This window comes from Blennius ocellaris (assembly GCF_963422515.1).
Source record: "Blennius ocellaris genome assembly, chromosome: 18".
NCBI classification, from domain to species: Eukaryota; Metazoa; Chordata; class Actinopteri; order Blenniiformes; family Blenniidae; genus Blennius; species Blennius ocellaris.
In genome coordinates this window covers 20,808,712-20,832,340 of record NC_137667.1, presented here as the reverse complement: position 1 = coordinate 20,832,340, position 23,629 = coordinate 20,808,712, and the positions used below count along the sequence as shown (strand labels likewise).

The following is a 23,629-nucleotide window of genomic DNA, read 5'->3' as shown; positions in this document are numbered from 1 at the left end:
AACTCAGGGGGTGTGGTCATCACAGTACCTCAGGGGGTGTGGTCATCACAGTAACTCAGTGGGTGTGGTCATCACAGTAACTCAGGGGGTGTGGTCATCACAGCGACAGAGGGGGTGTGGTCATCACAGTAACTCAGGGGGTGTGGTCATCACAGTAACTCAGGGGGTGTGGTCATCACAGCGACAGAGGGGGTGTGGCCATCACAGTAACTCAGGGGGTGTGGTCATCACAGTGACAGAGGGGGTGTGGTCATCACAGTGACAGAGGGGGTGTGGCCATCACAGTAACTCAGGGGGTGTGGTCATCACAGTGACAGAGGGGGTGTGGCCATCACAGTAACTCAGGGGGTGTGGTCATCGCAGTGACAGAGGGGGTGTGGTCATCACAGTGACAGAGGGGGTGTGGCCATCACAGTAACTCAGGGGGTGTGGTCATCGCAGTGACAGAGGGGGTGTGGTCATCACAGTAACTCAGGGGGTGTGGCCATCACATAACTCAGAGGATGTGGTCATCACAGTAACTCAGGGGGTGTGGCCATCACATAACTCAGAGGATGTGGTCATCACAGTAACTCAGTGGGTGTGGTCATCACAGTAACTCAGGGGGTGTGGCCATCACAGTAACTCAGGGGGTGTGGCCATCACATAACTCAGAGGATGTGGTCATCACAGTAACTCAGGGGGTGTGGCCATCACATAACTCAGAGGATGTGGTCATCACAGTAACTCAGTGGGTGTGGTCATCACAGTAACTCAGGGGGTGTGGTCATCACAGTAACTCAGGGGGTGTGGCCATCACATAACTCAGAGGATGTGGTCATCACAGTAACTCAGGGGGTGTGGCCATCACATAACTCAGAGGATGTGGTCATCACAGTAACTCAGTGGGTGTGGTCATCACAGCGACAGAGGGGGTGTGGTCATCACAGCCTCTCTGCCGAGGCTATGAAAAGCACAAAATGCTGACACTTTCTACCCTACAGGCACTGTAAGCTGAAGATGTAAAATAATTATTAATTATAACACGTCACTGTAACGGCCTATATCCTCCACGGATCACATTACTGGAAACCAGGCATCACCGGGACCGTACCAAGCAAGGCGGAGCAGCATCAGGCTTCAGCGGGACCGTACCATCTCTACAGTGAAGCAAGGCGGAGCAGCATCATGGGGGGGGGGGGGGGGGGGTAGATGAAAACCTGCTCCAGAGGTCTGGACCTCAGACTGGAACCACGACGACGAGCACAGCGGGGAAATGAAAGGAGGCCTCAGTGAAGGTGAAGGTCGTCCTGAAGGTCACAGCAGGTTTTTCTTTTTTTTTATTTCCCAAGTTGTGATTTGTGATGAGAGGATTAGGTTGGTGGTCATTCAAACAGTAAATGAGGAATGTTAAATGCAGCTAATAGAACCACTAAGATCTCAGATGTATTTGGTGATAATTATATGCAATATTCATGTATAGAATCCGAACATACATGCAATACAATGGCTTGTAAATGTTGTCGTCTCTGCTCTTCTCCCAGAAGTGGTTTTCTGTCACTTCCTGATTTTTCTACTTGTGACATTTTGAAAGTCGTCCGTTGAGAAATTTACAACTGTAATGTTTTGTCAACACTTACCAAGATTTGTGTTTTCACACAAATGTTCTGTTTATGAAATTATACATATCAGTACTCCCATCCAGTGTTTTTGGAGGTTTTAACTGTTGCAGCTTCATCTTCTTGTTGACTCATTAATCAAAGGGAAAGCAAATAGAAAACCAGGAAGGAAGCCCTGGTAGAGTTTTGACGAAGGAAAAAGCTCCAGCCGACTCGGTTTACCAAGGTAAGAAATGTCTATTTCCTTTATTACATTCAACAGTACAGTACACTGAGGATTGCACATTTTCACCAGATGTAGCAGCATTCTGACTGGCAAATGGACTAATCAAGAGGCACAATCAAAAACATTTAAATACAAATACACATGATCAAATGTGTGGCCGTTAATATACAAAGCCTCGTGAGAACAAGTTCTACACGGCGAGGACGTCGTCCTTTTCCACGGCGGGCCGAAGCAGACCGACCCGTCGTCTCGACGCGATGAGGAACGAAAGAAAAGAGGAACCACCCGTCGATACTTCCACGCAGTATGTGCCGTTCAGTGCATTTCAGGAGCTAGAAAGTGTTTTCATGGACTTGTGTGGTTTCCTTCGGTCACGGACTTCACTTGAATGTTCCCGTTCGGAGCGGGACGACGTGGCCCCGCCCTCGAGGGACCGGAGTGAGGCTGTGGGTGGAGCGGGAGGAGAAGCGGCCATGACAACTGGCCTCGGCTGGAAACAGATTTTTGAGTCTTTTTCACACTTCAGATAACAGAACCTCGCGTTACAAAATTTGGACGAGCTCACTGCTTCTCGGCTTTGAGGCGTGAGATTTTCACCAATTTGAAGGCTCATTTCCGCTCTAGGTTACAGATGTCTTCCATCCATACAAACGTGAACAAACGTTGCAGTACCACAAGTCGCCATTGGGGGCAGTGTTGGGTTAGAAGCAAATAAATGTCAGAAGGAAAAGAAGGCTGTGTGGCTTCGGGACGGGAATCCACAAACAGTTCTTGTTGGGACCCGCATACGTTTCTTACAATGGAAAAAGAAATCGGGAATAAAACAAATTGGATCAATTCCCCGCTATGGGGGACACGTCGCAGCATTTGGCTGGTACCGAGGGCAGCGCCCTCTGGTGGATCAAATTCCAAACACTCATTCCGACTGAGTGACTTCACACATGGAAATATAAAAGCAGTGATTTTTACATCGTTTTCTTGACTCGGTAGAGCAGAAATGAGCCTATGGAAGGATCCAGAAAGAATCTCGTATGGCTTCTTAAGACGTAGAACTTTGGCACTCAACAAGCGTAAAAACCTTCAGATCAAAACTAAATTGTCAGTGTCAAACATTTCTCAGGAGAACTCAGACCGACAGTCAAAGGTTCTGCTCTAGTCTGACTCAACGCCGACAGGCTGGTGAGGCAACAGGACTTCTCCTGTGGTTTGAGGAGACTCAAGAGTGGCGAGAGGCGAGGTGTGGAACCCGACCTGCCTCACCTCCACCAATCGGCACGCAGTACCACACATCCCCCTTTCCGAGACCGATCAGCCCACGACACAAAAAACAAAAACAAATGTCGCTTCGTTTCGGCCCCGTTTACACATTTCAGTCAAAACGCATTGTGTTGGTTTCAGAAGAGTTTTGTGTTTAACCAGCAAGGTTCTGAAACCAACGTTTAAGGAAACATGGAGGAAACGCTGAAAACACCGTTCTGGTGCTGTTGCTTGTTTTTGTAATGAAATCACACGTGTTCAGAGAACAACACACTATAAACGTTGACACACTGGAGTCAGGAGCTCCACTTGGAGCCGGGATGAAAAAAAGTGACGGTTGTAGTGGACCAGAGGACCGTTGTCATGGAAACAAGACACCCAAAATGTGAGAAAAGTTTTGCGGTTACGCTGGTTTTTGTGGTTGTGTAAACGGGGCCAAGTTCTGTCGGCGGGGATCCGACCTGAATGCCTGGACTTCCTGTCACGAATGTCGCAATTTATAACCCGGAAGAAAATCCGACGGAGGTAAAGAGGTGAGGCGGATCGAGAGTCCTTCTTGTGGTTTTCCTTCCATCGTCACCAGAATCTCATCACTGGAGGATGAAAACACCGAGTCTGGATGTCCAGTGTTTGACCGTGAACCTGCAGGTGACGCTCCATCAGTGCACCGGGCCTTCTTACCTGGAGGGGGTCATCAGCTGAACACTTTGCTCTCTTCAAACCGTAGAGTCCAGCGTTACATTGTGCTGTGAATGTGTTTTTTAAGTGTTTCACTTATGGACAAAACCTCGTGAGAATCAAAGGGGTTTGAAATGATGTACTGACCGAAGGCCTGACCGCTGTACCAACTAACCAACTCTTGTCTTGATGCTGACATTGTGAAGGTAACTCATGTTTTCTCTCTGCTGGCCGACTGACGAGTCAAACGAAGCTCCTATGAGCTTCGCCAGACTCGCCAGACGTAAACTGGAGGTCAGACATGGCAAATAGCTTCTCCTGTGTTCTTCACAGAGAACAACATTGATTCCCCAGATGTGAATCCAAAATAAATTGCAAATATTCCCGAAAGATTGTGAAACCAAATGCATTTTAAAGATGGAAATTCAAACATGGAGGCATAATTTAATCCACCTTCCACACAATGAGCCCAGTGAACCTCCGCCTGCAGGCGTTCAGTAAACCTTCATGATCGTAACACTGCCTTGAATCTGGGTTGTGGGTTTGAGGCCAAGAACACACAAATCTAGTGGCGAAAGAAGTTGACCCTGACTTGACCTTTGCATAAATGCATCAAGTGGTTTGGCAGTGACCTTCACAGGTTAACTTCCAACACTGACTTTCGAGAAGGAAGAGAAAATGTTTGCACATGAGCCCGACGTTCACGTTCACTCCAGGTGTTAAAGGGCGAGAAGACGACGTAGCGATAACCGTCAAGCACGGCACCAGAAAGTACAGCTCCAACACTCAAACCCTGGAGGTTCTGCCCGCCCAGTGAAAGACTGTGCAGTGTTTACTCTTCAACGAGGCTTCAGACCGATGGGAGCCTGTGACACAAAGCGTCAATAAACAGTGTTTTGGTAGCAAAGCAGAAGCCATTGTATCAGTGTGTTAAACTAAAACCAGATGTGATCAGGCACATCGGAGGCACGTTGCCACGGCGAGGAAATGAAACGCCCAATGAAACCCAACTTCAGGTCAGTGTTTTCTTATCAATTCAAACACTACTTGGTAAATCTGCTCGGATGTACCGCCGTTAAGCACGCGGGCGAGATGGCGTCGGATGGTACGATAACAGATTAATCGCTAAGAAGATTAGAAAGCACTCGTTGAACCCCGAGTCAGACGAGCAGGACCTGAGACGTGTTGGACTCATTCCGGACCGGTTCTGTAAAGCGGGTCTCTGCGGGAACAACCCGCGCCGACAGGCCTTCTCAACACAGCGCTACTTTCAGTGTGAGCGATTACCGGAGAAAGTACGAAGAAGCCAGTGTGAGATGTGTTTGTGACGGAGTGGACCCCTGCCTTCAGACCGCAGACCGGTGCTCCCCACACACGTACACGGCGCTCGGCTGAATGCGCCGCTTGGTGTTCCCAGGCAGCTGAGGAAGAAACTTGAAGTACTTGGGCATCAGGTCAAGGCAGGCGTCGCGGAACTTCTTGATCCGCCAGTAGTAGATGAGAGGGTTGAGGGCCGACTTGAGGTAGCACAGCCACAGGACCCAGGTGCTGATCTGAAAGAAGCCATCTTTGTGGTAGAAGCCGTCGCTGAAGGTGGTCACCAGGCTGTAGGCGGTGAAGGGCGCCCAGCACACGGTGAACACGGAGAAGAGGATGAGGATGGTGGTGAAGGCACGGGTCTTGAAGCTCATGTCGATGTTCATCTGGAAGGGCCGCTGGAGGCTCAGCAGGCCCAGCTTGCTGGCCTGGCTCAGGCAGATGCTGTCCGGGTGGCTGTGGATGCGGACGGCGTTGTGGCGGATGGTGTTGAGGATCCCCATGAACGTGTACAGCATGACCATGAACGGCACGAAGAAGAAGACCAGCATCAGGATCAGCACGTAGGCGTGGTAGCCTCGCTCCACGCTGTAGCCGAACACGCACTGGGGGGCCCTGGGGGGGGTCTGGAGGGGAGGGGAGCCCACGGCCAGGGGGAAGGAGAAGAGGAAGGAGAGTCCCCAGGTGACCACAATCAGCAGCTTGGCTCTCTGCGGGCTCAGCTTGTCCTGCTTCTGGACAATTATGAGAAAACGGTCGATGCTTATTATAAGCAGTATGGCCACGCCTTCCATCACGAAGAACCAGAAGAGCCCGGCGGAAACTCGACAGAACACGTCCCCGAAGATCCAGTCGGTGGTCACCACGGTGACCAGAGCGAAGGGCATGTTCAGGATGGCCAGCATCATGTCGGCGAACGCCAGGCTGGCCAGGAGGATGTTGATGGCCGAGCGCATGGCGGACCTCTGGTACACCATCAGGCACACCACCACGTTCCCCGCCAGCGCCACCAGCAGGATGGCCGCCATGACGAGGCAGAAGAAGACCTGCAGGGGCAGGCCCACGCCCCGCAGGGTCTCCGGGGCCTCCGGCGTCGGCGTGCCCGACTCCGGCGGAGGCCGGGAGCCCAGGGTGACGTTCGCCATGGAGATGTCCTCCGCCCGCAGCCTCCCGAAGCGCTTCAGCAGTCCCGTAACGAGGCCGCGGAGACGGGCGTGGACGTCCCCGGCCTGCGGGAGGGGAGCAGGAGCGCAGCAGACCGTCCGTCCCCCGGGCAAAGCGGCATCCTCACCGGAGAGCTCACGCTGAACATCACGCCGGGGGGGGGGGGTCCCGTTACCTCGAGGCGACGCAGCGCCGTCCTCATGGACGTCAGAACCTGGATGGAAAGAAATCACACGTGTGAATTCCCAGCAAGTCAGAGCACAAAGAAAACAACTGGACTCCTCTCAGTCCTACGTCTGCAGCTCACAGCAGACACGTCTGGAGGGACTCGGCTCAGACTGAATTCAAGGGTAGGAATCAGACCGGAAATCATGAAGAGTTACAGTTCAATTATTCTAAAACAATAGAGGATTCAGAGTTCCTACCATGTACCTGCATGTAGGAGACACTTCTTCCATAAAGACACTGAGTGGACCATGAAGAATGGGAGACTTCCAACTGGTCACCTTTGTGGAAACATGCCCTTAGAATCCTGTTCATCTGTGAACAGTCATGATGAGGAAACCATCTACCGGTCAAATCCACTAACCATGTGGTGAGCTTCAGTGTTTTAACATTTATACATTCTAATGTGACAGAAAAACCACACAGGTTGTGTTGAAAAGACATTTTTAGGATGAAGGTTAATGGAGGTTCCTTCGGGACGTCACTGCATCTCAGAGCCTGAAGACTCCGTCCAACCATCAGCAGGATCAACCAGCTTGGTCAATAAAACGCCTTATCAGCAGAGTCAACATCCAGTGTGGGTCCCGTCACTGCAGCCTGAGGCAGGAAGCAGGTCACTGGACCTCACTGTCCTCATAGCAACAGACACACAACTGTCCTCATAGCAACAGACACACAACTGTCCTCATAGCAACAGACACACAACTGTCCTCATAGCAACAGACACACAACTGTCCTCATAGCAACAGACACACATCTGTCCTCATAGCAACAGACACACAACTGTCCTCATCAGGTCTCCTGCGTAGCAACAAACACACAACTGTCCTCATCAGGTCTCCTGCGTAGCAACAAACACACAACTGTCCTCATCAGGCCTCCTGCATAGCAACAGACACACAACTGTCCTCATAGCAACAAACACACAACTGTCCTCATCAGGCCTCCTGCATAGCAACAGACACACAACTGTCCTCATAGCAACAAACACACAACTGTCCTCATCAGGTCTCCTGCATAGCAACAAACACACAACTGTCCTCATCAGGTCTCCTGCATAGCAACAAACACACAACTGTCCTCATCAGGTCTCCTGCGTAGCAACAAACACACAACTGTCCTCATCAGGTCTCCTGCGTAGCAACAAACACACAACTGTCCTCATCAGGCCTCCTGCATAGCAACAGACACACAACTGTCCTCATAGCAACAAACACACAACTGTCCTCATCAGGCCTCCTGCATAGCAACAGACACACAACTGTCCTCATAGCAACAAACACACAACTGTCCTCATCAGGTCTCCTGCATAGCAACAAACACACAACTGTCCTCATCAGGTCTCCTGCATAGCAACAAACACACAACTGTGCTCATCAGGCCTCCTGCATAGCAACAAACACACAACTGTCCTCATCAGGTCTCCTGTGTAGCAACAGACACACAACTGTCCTCATCAGGCCTCCTGCATAGCAACAAACACACAACTGTCCTCATCAGGTCTCCTGCATAGCAACAAACACACAACTGTGCTCATCAGGCCTCCTGCATAGCAACAAACACACAACTGTCCTCATCAGGTCTCCTGTGTAGCAACAGACACACAACTGTCCTCATCAGGCCTCCTGCGTAGCAACAAACACACAACTGTCCTCATCGGTCCTCCTGCATAGCAACAAACACACAACTGTCCTCATCAGGCCTCCTGCATAGCAACAAACACACAACTGTCCTCATCAGGTCTCCTGCATAGCAACAGACACACAACTGTCCTCATCAGGCCTCCTGCATAGCAACAAACACACAACTGTCCTCATCAGGTCTCCTGCATAGCAACAGACACACAACTGTCCTCATCGGTCCTCCTGCATAGCAACAAACACACAACTGTCCTCATCAGGCCTCCTGCATAGCAACAAACACACAACTGTCCTCATCAGGTCTCCTGCATAGCAACAAACACACAACTGTCCTCATCAGGTCTCCTGCATAGCAACAAACACACAACTGTCCTCATCAGGCCTCCTGCATAGCAACAAACACACAACTGTCCTCATCAGGTCTCCTGCATAGCAACAGACACACAACTGTCCTCATCAGGCCTCCTGCATAGCAACAAACACACAACTGTCCTCATCAGGTCTCCTGCATAGCAACAAACACACAACTGTCCTCATCAGGTCTCCTGCATAGCAACAGACACACAACTGTCCTCATCAGGCCTCCTGCGTAGCAACAAACACACAATTGTCCTCATCAGGTCTCCTGCGTAGCAACAAACACACAACTGTCCTCATCAGGTCTCCTGCATAGCAACAAACACACAACTGTCCTCATCAGGTCTCCTGCGTAGCAACAAACACACAACTGTCCTCATCAGGCCTCCTGCATAGCAACAAACACACAACTGTCCTCATCAGGTCTCCTGCATAGCAACAGACACACAACTGTCCTCATCAGGCCTCCTGCGTAGCAACAAACACACAACTGTCCTCATCAGGTCTCCTGCGTAGCAACAAACACACAACTGTCCTCATCAGGCCTCCTGCGTAGCAACAGACACACAACTGTCCTCATCAGGTCTCCTGCGTAGCAACAAACACACAACTGTCCTCATCAGGTCTCCTGCGTAGCAACAAACACACAACTGTCCTCATCAGGTCTCCTGCGTAGCAACAAACACACAACTGTCCTCATCAGGTCTCCTGCATAGCAACAGACACACAACTGTCCTCATCAGGTCTCCTGCATAGCAACAAACACACAACTGTCCTCATCAGGCCTCCTGCATAGCAACAAACACACAACTGTCCTCATCAGGTCTCCTGCATAGCAACAGACACACAACTGTCCTCATCAGGCCTCCTGCATAGCAACAAACACACAACTGTCCTCATCAGGTCTCCTGCGTAGCAACAAACACACAACTGTCCTCATCAGGTCTCCTGCATAGCAACAGACACACAACTGTCCTCATCAGGTCTCCTGCGTAGCAACAGACACACAACTGTCCTCATCAGGTCTCCTGCATAGCAACAGACACACAACTGTCCTCATCAGGTCTCCTGCGTAGCAACAGACACACAACTGTCCTCATCAGGCCTCCTGCGTAGCAACAAACACACAACTGTCCTCATCAGGCCTCCTGCATAGCAACAAACACACAACTGTCCTCATCAGGCCTCCTGCATAGCAACAAACACACAACTGTCCTCATCAGGTCTCCTGCGTAGCAACAAACACACAACTGTCCTCATCAGGCCTCCTGCATAGCAACAAACACACAACTGTCCTCATCAGGCCTTCCTGCATAGCAACAAACACACAACTGTCCTCATAGCAACAAACACACAACTGTCCTCATAGCAACAAACACACAACTGTCCTCATCAGGTCTCCTGCGTAGCAACAGACACACAACTGTCCTCATCAGGTCTCCTGCATAGCAACAGACACACAACTGTCCTCATCAGGTCTCCTGCGTAGCAACAGACACACAACTGTCCTCATCAGGCCTCCTGCGTAGCAACAAACACACAACTGTCCTCATCAGGCCTCCTGCATAGCAACAAACACACAACTGTCCTCATCAGGTCTCCTGCGTAGCAACAAACACACAACTGTCCTCATCAGGCCTCCTGCATAGCAACAAACACACAACTGTCCTCATCAGGCCTCCTGCATAGCAACAAACACACAACTGTCCTCATCAGGCCTTCCTGCATAGCAACAAACACACAACTGTCCTCATAGCAACAAACACACAACTGTCCTCATCAGGTCTCCTGCGTAGCAACAGACACACAAAGCAGAGCGATAATCTGCTGAGATACTCGAGTACGCTGGATATACTCGAGTACACCTCATCGTTCCCCCTGCCTCACAAGAAAAACAAAGCAGAGCAATAATCTGCTGAAATACTTGAGTATGCCTGAGATACTCGAGTACACCAGAAAATACTCGAGAAATACTCAAGTACACCAGAGATACTCGAGTACAATACTCAAGTACACCAGATATACTCGAGTACTATACTCAAGTTCGTCAGAGATACTCGAGCACAATACTTTAGATCGTCAGAGATACTCGAGTACAATACTCAGGTACACCAGAGATACTCAAGTACAGCTGAGATACTCGAGTACAACAGAGATATTCAAGTACACCCGAGATACTCGAGTAGGATACTCGAGTACACCAGAGATATTCGAGTACTATACTCGAGTACACCAGAGATACTCGATTCACCAGAGACACCATCGTACTCTAGTATCTCTAGTGTGCTCGAGTAACGTACTCTAGTACCTCTGGTGTACTTAAGTGTCTCAGATGTACTCGAGTATCGTGCTGGAGTATCCTACTCGAGCATCTCTGGTGCACTCAAGTATTGTACTCGAGTATCTCTGGTGTACTCAAGTATTGTACTCAAGAATTGTACTCAAGCATTGTACTCAAGTATCTCTGGTGTACTCGAGTATTGTACTTGAGTATTGTACTCAAGTATCTCTGGTGTACTCAAGTACAATACTCAAGTACACCAGAGATACTCAAGTACGATACTCGAGTACACCAGAGATACTCAAGTACAGCTGAGATACTCAAGTACAACAGAGATATTCCATACACCTGAGAAACTCAAGTACGATACTCGAGTACACCTAAGATACTTGAGTACACGTCATCGTTCCTCCTGCATCACAAGAAAAATAAAGTAGAGCGATAATCTGCTGAAATATTAGAGTAAGCCTGAGATACTCGAGTACACCTGAGATACTCGAATACGCCTGAGATACTCGAGTACACCTGAGATACTCGAGTACACCTGAGATACTCGAGTACACCTGAGATACTCGAGTACACCAGAGATACCAAAGTTTGCAGTTGTCATGTCGACACTGGAGGCAAAAAGCAGCAGGAAGCAGATTTCAGATCAGAGGACAGGAGGAGAGGAGGAGGAGGAGGAGGAGGAGGATTGGTGCTTCACTGCTGCTCCTGCTGCTCCTCCTCCTCCTCCTCCTCCTCCTCCTCCTCCTCCTCCTCCTTCTCCTTCTCTCCTCCTCCTCCTCCTCCTCTGACCTAGAAACGGAGGATTCATTCCTCCGCCCTGAGCGAAGAGCAAAGCAGCAGTACGATGGAGGGTTTCTAACATGATGTACTCTGAATGTGGTTTGTTCCTGAGAGACAAAGAAAGTCAACCTGCTTTGTTTTGTTTTCACTTCTGTGTCTTAAATGAACAACCTGGTGTTCAAACAAACTCTTTAATGATACAAGATGCACTACAATACTGTGAACTACAGAATATACTGCTCATTCTTAAAAACCTCATCCTAAAAAGAATTAGATGTGAGCTGACACGCTCAATCACTGCTTATATATAAGATTAATTCACCAAAACTGAAAGTGACGTCACAAAAATGTCCAAAATGAAAAAGAAAGAGCACCGTTAACAACATAAACACGTTTCCTTTCACTTCCTGTGAACTTTGCACACAGTTCAGGTGGATGAATCATGTCGACACGTTCTGGATGGGGTGAGCAGAACCTGGAAACACCACTTATCACTGCTCCGTCATCTTTTGCTCAATTTGTACTTTTGCTTGTTGACATTGTGTGAACTTTAACATCGGTACCGATCATATGGTTTAGAATTTGATTATTGTTATTTTGATTAGGAAAAACATAGATAAAACATCTGAACGTAACGATGCCAATGATAAACTATAAAGAAAACGAACAAGCTATTGCCTTGCAGTACCACTTTGTACCACCAGGTGGAGTAGAGAGCCGCTGGGCCTGGATGAGCCCAGACAGCAAAACGGAACAATCACAAAACAAACGTCATCTTCTTCACGTGACGGGAGACTAAAGAAGAGCTGGAGCTCGCGCTGCTTCGGGAAAAACAAACACGACCAAACCACAAACTGAGAACAAAGTAAAGTCTGCGCTGGAGTGCAGCGGGTGTGATTACTCAAGAGGCGTTCAAGGACACTTCTGAGCATCGACACCCACGTTGTCAGAGACGTCCGGCGCCGTCGACCACCTCGCAATCTGCTCAAGTCCCCGAGAACCAGAGGAGAAACACCTGGATCATCACAGTGAGACTTACGTACTGAAACTGGACTTGGAGCCGAAAGCTGGTTTGTTTTTTGATTTTCCTCCAGAACTGCTGATTGTCTTCACTTCACTTTGTCAGACTGTTCTCCTTCAAAGTCCCTTTCTCTTCACGTAAACTAACTGTGGATGGAATGAACATCAATCGTTCTTTAAGCAAGATTTTGAGTCAGATTGTGAAGAGAGGAATTAGGTGTGTGGAGCATAATGTTGATATTATATATTATATTATACATAGACAGGCGGGTTCAGGTGAGATCACAGGAGGAGCTTAGAAACAGACGTTCTGCTTGTGGAGTCGCTTATAGAGGAAGTTAGTCGTGAGAAGGTTCGACTTCATCTTAAATAAAGAAAATTAAAAAGCAGATTAAACTGTTTTAAGTTCAAACAGGCAGACTGTGATCTTTATATTCGCTTTTTTTTAATAAATAACCTTTCTTCTTTGTTTAATTGCAGCTTCTGTCACAACATCTCTGGAATAAAACCTCAAACCTTCATGTTTCCACTTTTACACAAACTTTAACATCACGTTTACTACAGTACTACTGCTGGGAGTTTACTACGGTACTACTGCTGGGAGATTACTACGGTACTACTGCTGGGAGATTACTACGGTACTACTGCTGGGAGTTTACTACAGTACTACTGCTGGGAGTTTACTACGGTACTACTGCTGGGAGTTTACTACAGTACTACTGCAGGGAGTTTACTACGGTACTACTGCTGGGAGTTTACTACAGTACTACTGCAGGGAGTTTACTACAGTACTGCTGCTGGGACTTTACTACAGTACTACTGCTGGGAGTTTACTACGGTACTACTGCTGGGAGTTTACTACGGTACTACTGCTGGAAGTTTACTACGGTACTACTGCTGGGAGTTTACTACAGTACTACTGCAGGGAGTTTACTATGGTACTACTGCTGGGAGTTTACTACAGTACTACTGCAGGGAGTTTACTACAGTACTGCTGCTGGGAGTTTACTACAGTACTGCTGCTGGGAGTTTACTACAGTACTGCTGCCGGGAGTTTACTACAGTACTGCTGCCGGGAGTTTACTACAGTACTGCTGCCGGGAGTTTACATTAGTACTACTGCAGGGAGTTTACTAGAGTATTTCTGCAGGGAGTTTACTACAGTACTTCTGCAGGGAGTTTACTACACTACTGCTGCCGGGAGTTTACATTAGTACTACTGCAGGGAGTTTACTAGAGTATTTCTGCAGGGAGTTTACTACAGTACTACTGCTGGGAGTTTACAGGAGTACTACTGCAGGGAGTTTACTACAGTATTTCTGCAGGGAGTTTACTACAGTACTACTGCTGGGAGTTTACAGGAGTACTACTGCTGGGAGTTTACAGGAGTACTACTGCAGGGAGTTTACTACAGTATTTCTGCAGGGAGTTTACTACAGTACTGCTGCCGGGAGTTTACTACAGTACTACTGCTGGCAGTTTACTACAGTATTTCTGCAGGGAGTTTACTACAGTACTGCTGCCGGGAGTTTACTACAGTACTACTGCTGGCAGTTTACTACAGTATTTCTGCAGGGAGTTTACTACAGTACTGCTGCCGGGAGTTTACTACAGTACTACTGCTGGCAGTTTACTACAGTATTTCTGCAGGGAGTTTACTACAGTACTGCTGCCGGGAGTTTACTGCGGTACTACTGCAGGGAGTTTACTAGAGTATTTCTGCAGGGAGTTTACTACAGTACTACTGCAGGTGGAGTACTGCTGTATGAACCGCTGCAGCGCAGACTAGTGGCGGGAGGCTGAATGACAGCTCATCACACTTGAATAAAAAAGTAACAGATTACTCTTGCTGCCTGACTGGTACCGGAGAACCTCCATGGTCGTGGACGGCAGCGGGGGCTCACACGGTGTGGACCCGGGATTCAGCGCACATCTCCGGCTACAGGCTCGGTCTATTTACCTGCTTCCTCCGCCCATGGCGGAGCTCCGCAGCGGCTGCAGTGGTGGAGCTCAGTCCGCCGAGCGGAGCCTCTGGACGGCCACAGGAGCTTCCGCTGGGTCGGTGTGATGGCGGGTGTCGGACTCACGGAGGGAAGCGACGCCGAGCCGCTGCTTTTGCCCGGGCCCGGGAGCGTGTGTGCGGGGGGGGGGGGGCTCCTCCGAGCCGCGGACCCCTGCCTCCACGGCGGCTCTTCCTGCACTGAGAGCGGGGTTCAGGCAGCTCCGCGGCGGTCGCGGATCCACGCCGAGCCTGCTGCCTTCACACAACCGTGCGACGAGCGTGTCGGTGCGGCTGCTTTCCTCCGCCGAGTCCTCCGGGTCGTTTGAGCGTCGCGTCGCTCCGCCTCACACCGACACACTGCTCCCCCTTCCCCGCTGCGAGGCGACAAGATGCCCGCCTCGACCGGCTGCACGCCCGCCAAACTTCCGCCTGGTCCTTCACAATAAAAGCTTCCCAAACATCTGTGTGTGTGTTTGTGGGGGGGGGGGGGGGGGGTATTTCTCAGGAAATCCTCAGTTAAAATACAAAACCTGCAATTATCAGACATTAGGATGGGAAAAAAAAGAAATATAGATTTGCTTAAGAATATTTCCGGACATGCCTTTCTTTAATGAAATAAATCCTATTGTCTCATCCAAATAACAACACAATGTTAATATGGATTAATCCACATTATGATCAACCTGATTAAAACATTTAATGCAATTAATCCATCTGCAGTGCAGAATGAGTTACGTGTCAACAGGGTCCATCCTTTTCTCGCTTCCCATTCCTTGTGTGTGAAACACACCGTGGTGCATGCTGGGTGATTACGGTTCAAACCGTGACACCCACAGCTCATTTGCATGAAACTATATCCTGTATATTTATGCAGCTGAGGAATTGTGGTGGTCAACGCAGTGCAACCGAATGGAGAAAGTATTCAGCAACTGCAGAGCTCATTTCTCTCAAATGTTTTCAGAATAAGAGGGACAGTTTGTGACCGAGGTGGTCTGGTTTGAACTCCAGGAGCAAACAGGCCCGAGCAACACGTCTCCTCAGACAACAGGGTAGTTTGCCTCAGTAGCTTCTGAAAAGGGAGTAAAAGAAACAATGTGGACAAATGATTGTTTGAACAATACGTTGTTGTTTTTTTAACATGAACTATTGATGTTTAATAAACACAAGTTCAGATTTATTCCATTGTTTCTTGAGTTTATTACATGATTAATATTGATGAACAATTATTTAGTTGTGATTAATTGAAACAAATCCAGAGCAACACATTGATTTGAGTGACAAAAGGCTTGACTTGGGACACAAACATTCCTAAAAACACACATTGTCACTCTTGTCTCGGGACGAACAGAAAACCACAGGGTGCCTTTAAATAAACCTGCTGGAGTCTGTATTACTTTGAAGACACGGACAGCTCACTTCCGGCTGTGTTGGTAACTTGACTCAGCTCAGCCCACACAGGCAAAGATGTGGCCCCGCCCATTTATTGACCTTATTCCGGAAGTTTGCGTGGGCGTCGCCATGCACGTATATACACTTCCGGTTTAGCTCCGGGCTACTTGGTGTGCCATGCCAGTCTGTTTAATTGTTTGCATTTTAAAGCACAGTCACAAGTCAGCAAGATTACATCGCTGTGGTCCGACATCATGGAGGAGAAGCAGGCCAAGTGAAGGCTTTGTTTATTTGTTTATTTGTACATTAAAATTCCTCCTGAGCTCCTCAGTGCATGTGTGCTCTCTTCCCATGTCGTTCTCTCCATGTTTCTGTGACACACAGAGGAAGACAAGTCATTAGCAGAGTCAGAAAAACAAAGTTACCAGCTGATATCAGCGGCTGGTATCCAGTTACCAGTCGATGCCAGCCTAAGATACTTGCTTAGGGAATTAAGGCATCTATTAAACAAACCCAGCGACTAAAAACGACCCACAACATGCTTTGTAAAGATATGCAGCAGGAAATATTTAGCTGCTGCAGGAACAGAAATAACCATAAAGCTATTTGCTATTAGCAGACACAACAAAATCAATATGAAATAGCAGATTAATACAAAAAGGCCAATCGAGTAGCAGGGTTAGGGTTAGATTTTAATTAATACTCACTACCATCACCTTAGGTCCATACATTTGATGATGAGAATGTAGTCTAGTCTATTCTAAAACTGAGAACAGTAAAGCATGAATGTAAAAACTAAAGTACAGCTACTTTATCTCTTATTATACTTTCCGTTGCACCAATAGTCTGTTGTATTGTATTTCCAGTTGTAAAACTTTGTTTTTCTGACTCTGCTAATGACTTGTCTTTCACTGTCAGTCACAGAAACACGGAGAGAACGACATGGGAGGAGACCACACATGCACTGAGGAGCTCGGGAGGAATTTTAATGTACAAACAAACAAATAAACAAATAAACAAAGCCTTCACTGGCCTGCTTCTCCTCCATGATGTCGGACCACAGCGATGTAATCTTGCGGACTTGTGACTGTGCTTTAAAATGCAAACAATTAAACAGGCTGGTATCACACCAAGTAGCCCGGAGCTAAACCGGAAGTGTGATTACATCCGTGGGGCCGGCGACTCAAACTTCCGGAATAAGGTCAATAAGTAGTGTGGCGACCGGTAGGACCGAACTGCTTTGGCTTTTATTTTGACATGAACAAACCCAAGCGGGAACCTTGTAACAGGATGAGACTCCACACAACACGTTTCTAAGTCATGGTTGCACACAAATATCCAACAAACAGAACTAAACAAGACGAAATAATGAACGATCTGAACCGAGGAACAAAAACACCACACTAGCACAAATCAACAACACAACAAGCCCAACAATAACCCTCAACAACCTCCGGCAACATCTGACATGAACTCCCATCATGCCCTGCAGCGACCAACTCCGTGATGCTACAATACTCTTCGCCACTAGATGGCAGCACAGAACGTTGACGGTGAAATGGAAACTTAACGAAAAAAACAAGCTTTTTAGCTCAGTTGGTTAGCGCGTGGTGCTAGTAAGTTCAAGGTCGCGGGTTCGATCCCCGTTACGGGCCACACAGTTTTTTTTTTTTTTAACTTAACTAAAACTAGATAAAGAATAGATAAAGGTTACCACGATACGACGCTACCTTCTGTAGATGAATTTTTCATTAAAAAAATCCAGCGGCCTCCGTTCAACACGTGACATTTGGTGACACCAATCACAGTGAATTAAACACATAAAAGCAACGTTTTTCAACCACTGTGCCGCTGAACACCGAGATACACTCAGGTGTGCCGTGTGAACTATACAATTTCACATTTTTTCTAAAACATTTACTCTGAACCGCTGTCATAGCAGTGTGCAGAGTAATCGTGTGCAAGTACTGTGGGGAACGGCAGGAGCGAACTGCTTTGGCTTTTATTTTGACATGAACAAACCCAACCGGTACCTTATAACAGGATGAGATTCCACACAACACGTTTCTCAGTCATGGTTTTGCACACCAATATCAATAATATACAGTCCGACATGTAGATGGTGAAGAGGAACGGTGAGAGGACGGTGCCCTGAGGGGCCCCGGTGCTGCAGACTACCACCTCAGACTCACATACTGTGGTCGGTCCGTGAGGTAGTCAGTGGTCCATGCAGTGAGATGTTTGTCCTCCAGCTTCCCTCGCAGCAGCGCCAGCCTGATGGTGTTGAAAGCGCTGGAGAAATCAAAGCACATGACCCTCACAGCACCCGGGCTCCAGGTGGGTGAGCGCCCGCTGCTGCAGGTAGATGACGGCGTCCTCTACTCCGATGTTAGGCCTTTAGGCCTGTATTTGCCCCAATAGAGAAATTGAGTTCTTTTTTAAAGCTTTAACCTGCTTTCCTACCTCCGTTCTTGCGTAATGACGAAGGTGTAAAATACAACTTTTACTCAAACTAGTCCAGAAGTCAGGTTTTTGATTAAACCTTCCATTGCTAGCACAACAGCACGTCTGTTCCATTCTCGCACGTGGCTCTGAATGTTTCGAAGCTCTGGAGTTAAACTGAGTCAACGCGGCTTCAATAAACACGAGTTAAGCGATAAGTGCAGCTAAAGAGCGCCGCCTTCTTTACACTGGTGTTCAGGGAGGTAGAGTCAGGTGTGCCGTGTTAACTATCCAATTTCACATTTTTTCTAAAACATTTACTCTCACTGTCATAGCAGTGTGCAGTGATCACAGCGGCCAATAGGAGTAAAGTGCCCCCTCAAAGGGGGCGTGGCCTGCTCTGGAGGAAGCACTTTATTTGGGCAGGTGGAAGTGAGCAGTGGGAGGTAGAACACACACACACACACACACACACACAAAGAAAAATAAATCCTTTTATTTGGACAGAGTGTGCGTTTATGCAGCGAAGTAACTTTCACATTAACTCAAACACAAGCTTGACATTTCATCCAGAAGCAGTGACTCCAAATAAAACACAACAAACCGTCATGGTTTCTTATTGCTTTCTGACCTGGTGTCATTCTGAGCCTTTCAATGTGTTGAGTTCCGGTCGCAGGCCTTGATGTGGATCCAGTCGTTGCTTCAGGGGGACGGACTCGGTCCCGGGTCAGCCTGGAGTTCATGAATAATGGTGTGCGTCTCCGGCGGCAACGCGTCGCTACGAGGCTTTGATCTGCTTGGCGGCAGTCTTTGGGGGAATGACCTCCACCTTGAAGGGCACGAAGAACTCCAGCAGAGCTCTGGCCTCGTTGGGGTCCAGGCAGAACTCCTGGGCGACCCTGTCGGGGGTCCAGGTCTGGGGCCGGTGCTGGTGGCTGCCCAGAGCCTTCAGAGCCTCCACGATGGTCAGCTTCCCCCGGGGGACGTCGGTGAGCTGGCCCAGGCCCGACACCCCGGCGGGGAGGTGGTACCTGAGGGGCCGCCGCGCCGCCTCCTTCAACGCCGCCGGCTTCTGTGGCTCCTGAGGGAAGAGCCACGCCAAGATACCACATCTTCACAATGTACACAATCACTTGTTTTATCACATTATAGACACTAAATAATCCCAAGCATCATCTTCTACATCTGAATTGTGATATCATGAAAACATTGAATATGATTAGTGCAGTCAAAACTAACGTGTTAGCTTAATGAATTGATTTGACACGTTTAACTTTTTACAAACACAATTAATGTATTTAACAGAGTTTTGGTTACTTGTATTTTATTTTGTTAATCCCCCCTTACCGATGCAGCACCGTGACTACAGAGCAGCACAATACTGTGTGGAATAATGCTAAGGCAAAAAAGTTACTTGACGGCTGATTAAGAAAGTGAAAGTCTTTAGCTTTACTTTGAAAAATCTGAATTGAACAATCACAGAAGTAATTCTGCTGCAAAACAGCAGGTTGCCATGTTGGCTGACCAGGAGCCACCAAACTGGAAAAGCTGGAGGAAATACTGGTAAAATATTAATTTCTCCCTTTTCTTAGGCTCCTGTATAGTGTGTGTGTGTGTGTGTGTGTGTGTGTGTGTGTGTGTGTGTGTGTGTGTGCGTGCGTGCGTGCGTGCGTGCGTGCGCGACCTCTGCTGCCGGTGGCTCTGTAGATTCCACGTAGACTGTCCGGAGGAGCTCCAGCAGCGGCTGGTTCTTCTCCGTCACTGTGGAGACAAATATAGAAGGTGAGCTGGAGCTGCGAAGATAAAACAGCTACGCAACTACAAACACTGCTAACGCTACTATGCTACTGCTAACACTGTTAAGCTACTGCTAACACCACTAAACAATTGCAGACACCGCTACAGCTACTGCAAACGCTGCTACACTACCGTAAACACCATTGCGTTACTGCAGACACTGCTATGCTACAGCTATTGCTAACACATCTACGCTATTGCTCACACTGCTACTCTACTGCTAGCACCGTTATGCTACTGCAAACACCACTACACTATTACAGGCTACGCTACAGCTACTGCAAACACTACTATGCTACTGAAAACACTACTATGCTATGGCTGCTTCTAACACCACGACAGCGACTGCAAACAATACTATGCAACTGCAGACAGCGCTACGCTACTGTAAAGACCGCTAGGCTACAGCGAGAGCTACTGCCAACACTGCTACACGACAGCTACTGCCAAAACCGCTAGGCTATAGCAACAGCTAACATTGGTGCGCTACTGCTGCTGTCAACATCGCTACCCTACAGCTACTGCTATTACCACTATGCTAGCACTGCTACCAACACCGCTATGCTACGGCTACTGTCAAGACTGCTATGCTACGGCTACTGCCAACACTGCTCCACTGCCACTTCTGCCAACATCGCTATGCTACAATGGCTGCTAACAGCGCTATGCTACGGCTACTGCTACACTACAGCTGCGTCTAAGACCGCCGCTCGCACCACTGCTAAATGCTGCCAACACTGCAACTAACCGCTGGAAAAACCACTGCTAACTGCTGCTAGCACCGCTGCTGGCACCACTGCTAACTGATGCTAGCACCGCTGCTGGCACCACTGCTAACTGATGCTAGCACCGCTGCTGGCACCACTGCTAACTGATGCTAGCACCTCAGCTAACTGCTGCTAGCGCTGCTAACTGCTGCTGGCACCACTGCTAACTGCTTCTAACATCACTGCTAACTGCTGCTAGCACCACTGCTCAATGCTGCTAACTGCTGCTAAAACCACTGTTAAACAACTGCTACCAGCTGTCACACTGTTGCGAACACCACTGCTATCTGCTGCCAACACTGCTGCTCACCCCTGCCAACACAGCTGTTAAGACAACTGCTAACCGCTAGCAACACTGCAGATGTCGTGCCGCTGCTAACACCGCTGCTAGCACCGCTCACAGTCACCTGTCATGACCCTGCAGCTCAGCTGTTACACAAGCCTCCCGCACTCACGAGCCTCCCGCCCTCACCGCTCGGAGTGATGTCGGCGGCCGGCGGTTCGTTGGCCGAGTGTCGGGGCGCGAGACTGGGTTTCTCCTTGGAAAGCTCGCGGTGCACTCGGCTCTCCAGGTTGAAGTTTCTGAACATACGAGAAGCCCGCGCCCCCATGTTGTCACGGTCACGGCGAACAATAAAGTTGTTACAAAACGCGGGTGGTGAGTCGGAAGGGTCATTTTACAGCGGGGATAGGCGAAGCATGAAACAACGACATACTGTGGTTAAAGCAGGTTATTTCATTAAATACAGTTCGAAGAGAAGAGAAGAGAAGAGAAGAGAAGAGAAGAGAAGAGAAGAGAAGAGAAGAGAAGAGATATATAAATTATCGGCAGTTCTATGTTTAGGTAAAAACAATAAAAAAAGACCTTTACGTTCCAACAATGTCAAGATTTTTTCCTGTTTCGAAAAAAAAAAAGTGAAAATACAATGGCACTGTGTGTCATAGAAATCAATGATAAGAGTTTGAGATTATACATAATTTACTCCTCAGAGGGGAGGATGGATCTTCAGACAAGGCTGATAAACTCAATCTTTTGTTTTATTTATTTGTATTTTTACAACTGAATTAATTCCATTAGGGCAATTATGACCAAATGACCCATCGGTCGCAGCAGATCAGCGCTCATCAGGGGGCTGGTGGAAACTGAAGTACCCGGAAGGAAACACACACACACGGCTGTGTATATTGTGTGTGGATTCGAACCAGGGATTCCAGGGCTGTGAGGCGACAGCACTGTGTGGTGCGCACTATGTAACTGTATGCTTCTTTTCTATTCTATTCTATTCTATTCTATTCATGTGGACACAAGATCATGCTAGCAGCTTTCATGTTACTGTAATGAGGCTTGAGTTTTGCAGAAGTAAACAGGAGTTTAGTAAAGTATTAACTTTGGATTCAGTGAACATCAGGATGGAAACAACAGTTTGAATCCAAAACCTTTGAAAGTGGAAAAGGTGAAACGTGTCCAGCAGATGGCAGCAGCTCATAATGCTAAATTATGTACTTGAACTGTTTTGTGTACTTTTGTGTGGTAGGACCAGGCCCGCCCCTCCCTACACGCAGAACACGCGCTGTGCGTAGGGCCCCGCGATCCATGGGGGGTCCCATTTTGCGCAAGTGAATTGAATTTCCCTCGGGATCAATAAAGTATCATCATACTCTGCAAATGCGCAAAGGATGCGCGTGCATTTTGCCGAGAGGCGCGTAGAGCACCGCCACCAAGTCAGCCCGAGGCCGGAGAGAGAGAGAGAAAAAAAGAGACGAAAGCGCGAAGCGTCACCATCTGACCAATCAGCGGTCAGATGGGCCGGCAGGCAGTTGTTTACAGGTAGAGAGAAGAGAGAGAGAGAGAGATGGCTTCCAAACGTCAATACAATAATTATAATTATTATTATTATTATGTTATTGGAAGGGGGCCCCCAAAATAAAATCCTGCTTAGGGCCCCCACTTGGCCAGGGGCGGCCCTGGTCACCTGTGTCTGGATGTCGTATTTTTATTCAGGATTAAAACAATTTGTCATCATCTGGAAATTGTTTTGAGTTTACGTGTCTAAAATATCAGTTCACATAAATTGGACACCTTTATTGTGAAAGGTGTTGCGTCATGTGACCTCCACAGATGCATTAATAAATTCTGACCAAGGGCGGTTTTGAATGCCCTTTTTGCCAATCTTGTGTTTTTAGATCAGCCTCTGTCAGTTTCCATATTTATACTTAAAAAAAAATCACATGTTGGGCCGGATTAGATCCTCTGGCGGGCCGGTTCTGGCCCCCGGGCCGCATGTTGGACCCCCCTGCTGTAGACGGACAGAACACCTGCTCTGTGGTCAGGTACACTCAGAGTAACATGGTCAGTGACAATGTAGAGCCCAAGAGTTGTCATTGCCTCCAAATTCACATTCATTACTCACATTCACACATTCACTCACATTCACACTTCCTGATCTGCTGATGTTTCCCGGTAACTCCTCCCCCTCTGCCCTCCAACTCATCAGCGTTCGGAGTTTGTAAGCATGCTCGTGCTAGGTCGTAATACCGAAATGAAAACACACACACACATGCATGATAGAATTTTATTTACAAATAGTAAAAAAAGAACAACAACAAAAAAAAACAATCCCAAAACAGACCATAAAAATATATCTTGCTTTAACATATATACATTTAAATGTGTGGCTGT

The 23,629-nt window shown here is 48.0% G+C and overlaps 2 protein-coding genes across 2 annotated transcripts; both read right to left on the bottom strand.

Moving 5' to 3' along the window:
• Positions 1-4,910: 4,910 nt before the first annotated feature.
• On the bottom strand, positions 4,911-18,255 carry gpr63 (G protein-coupled receptor 63; the record flags this gene model as incomplete). Its single annotated transcript, XM_080514446.1, has 3 exons — positions 4,911-6,454; positions 14,513-14,747; positions 18,136-18,255. 3 exons carry the CDS (start codon positions 18,253-18,255, stop codon positions 5,106-5,108), a joined length of 1,704 nt encoding a protein of 567 aa, XP_080370572.1. The 3' UTR covers positions 4,911-5,105.
• A 648-nt stretch (positions 18,256-18,903) lies between these two features.
• On the bottom strand, positions 18,904-21,563 carry ndufaf4 (NADH:ubiquinone oxidoreductase complex assembly factor 4). The gene is made up of 3 exons (XM_080513853.1): positions 21,422-21,563; positions 20,070-20,146; positions 18,904-19,466 (listed from the first exon to the last, which is right to left on the bottom strand). Exons 1-3 carry the CDS (start codon positions 21,558-21,560, stop codon positions 19,164-19,166), a joined length of 519 nt encoding a protein of 172 aa, XP_080369979.1. The 5' UTR covers positions 21,561-21,563; the 3' UTR covers positions 18,904-19,163.
• Positions 21,564-23,629: the final 2,066 nt, after the last annotated feature.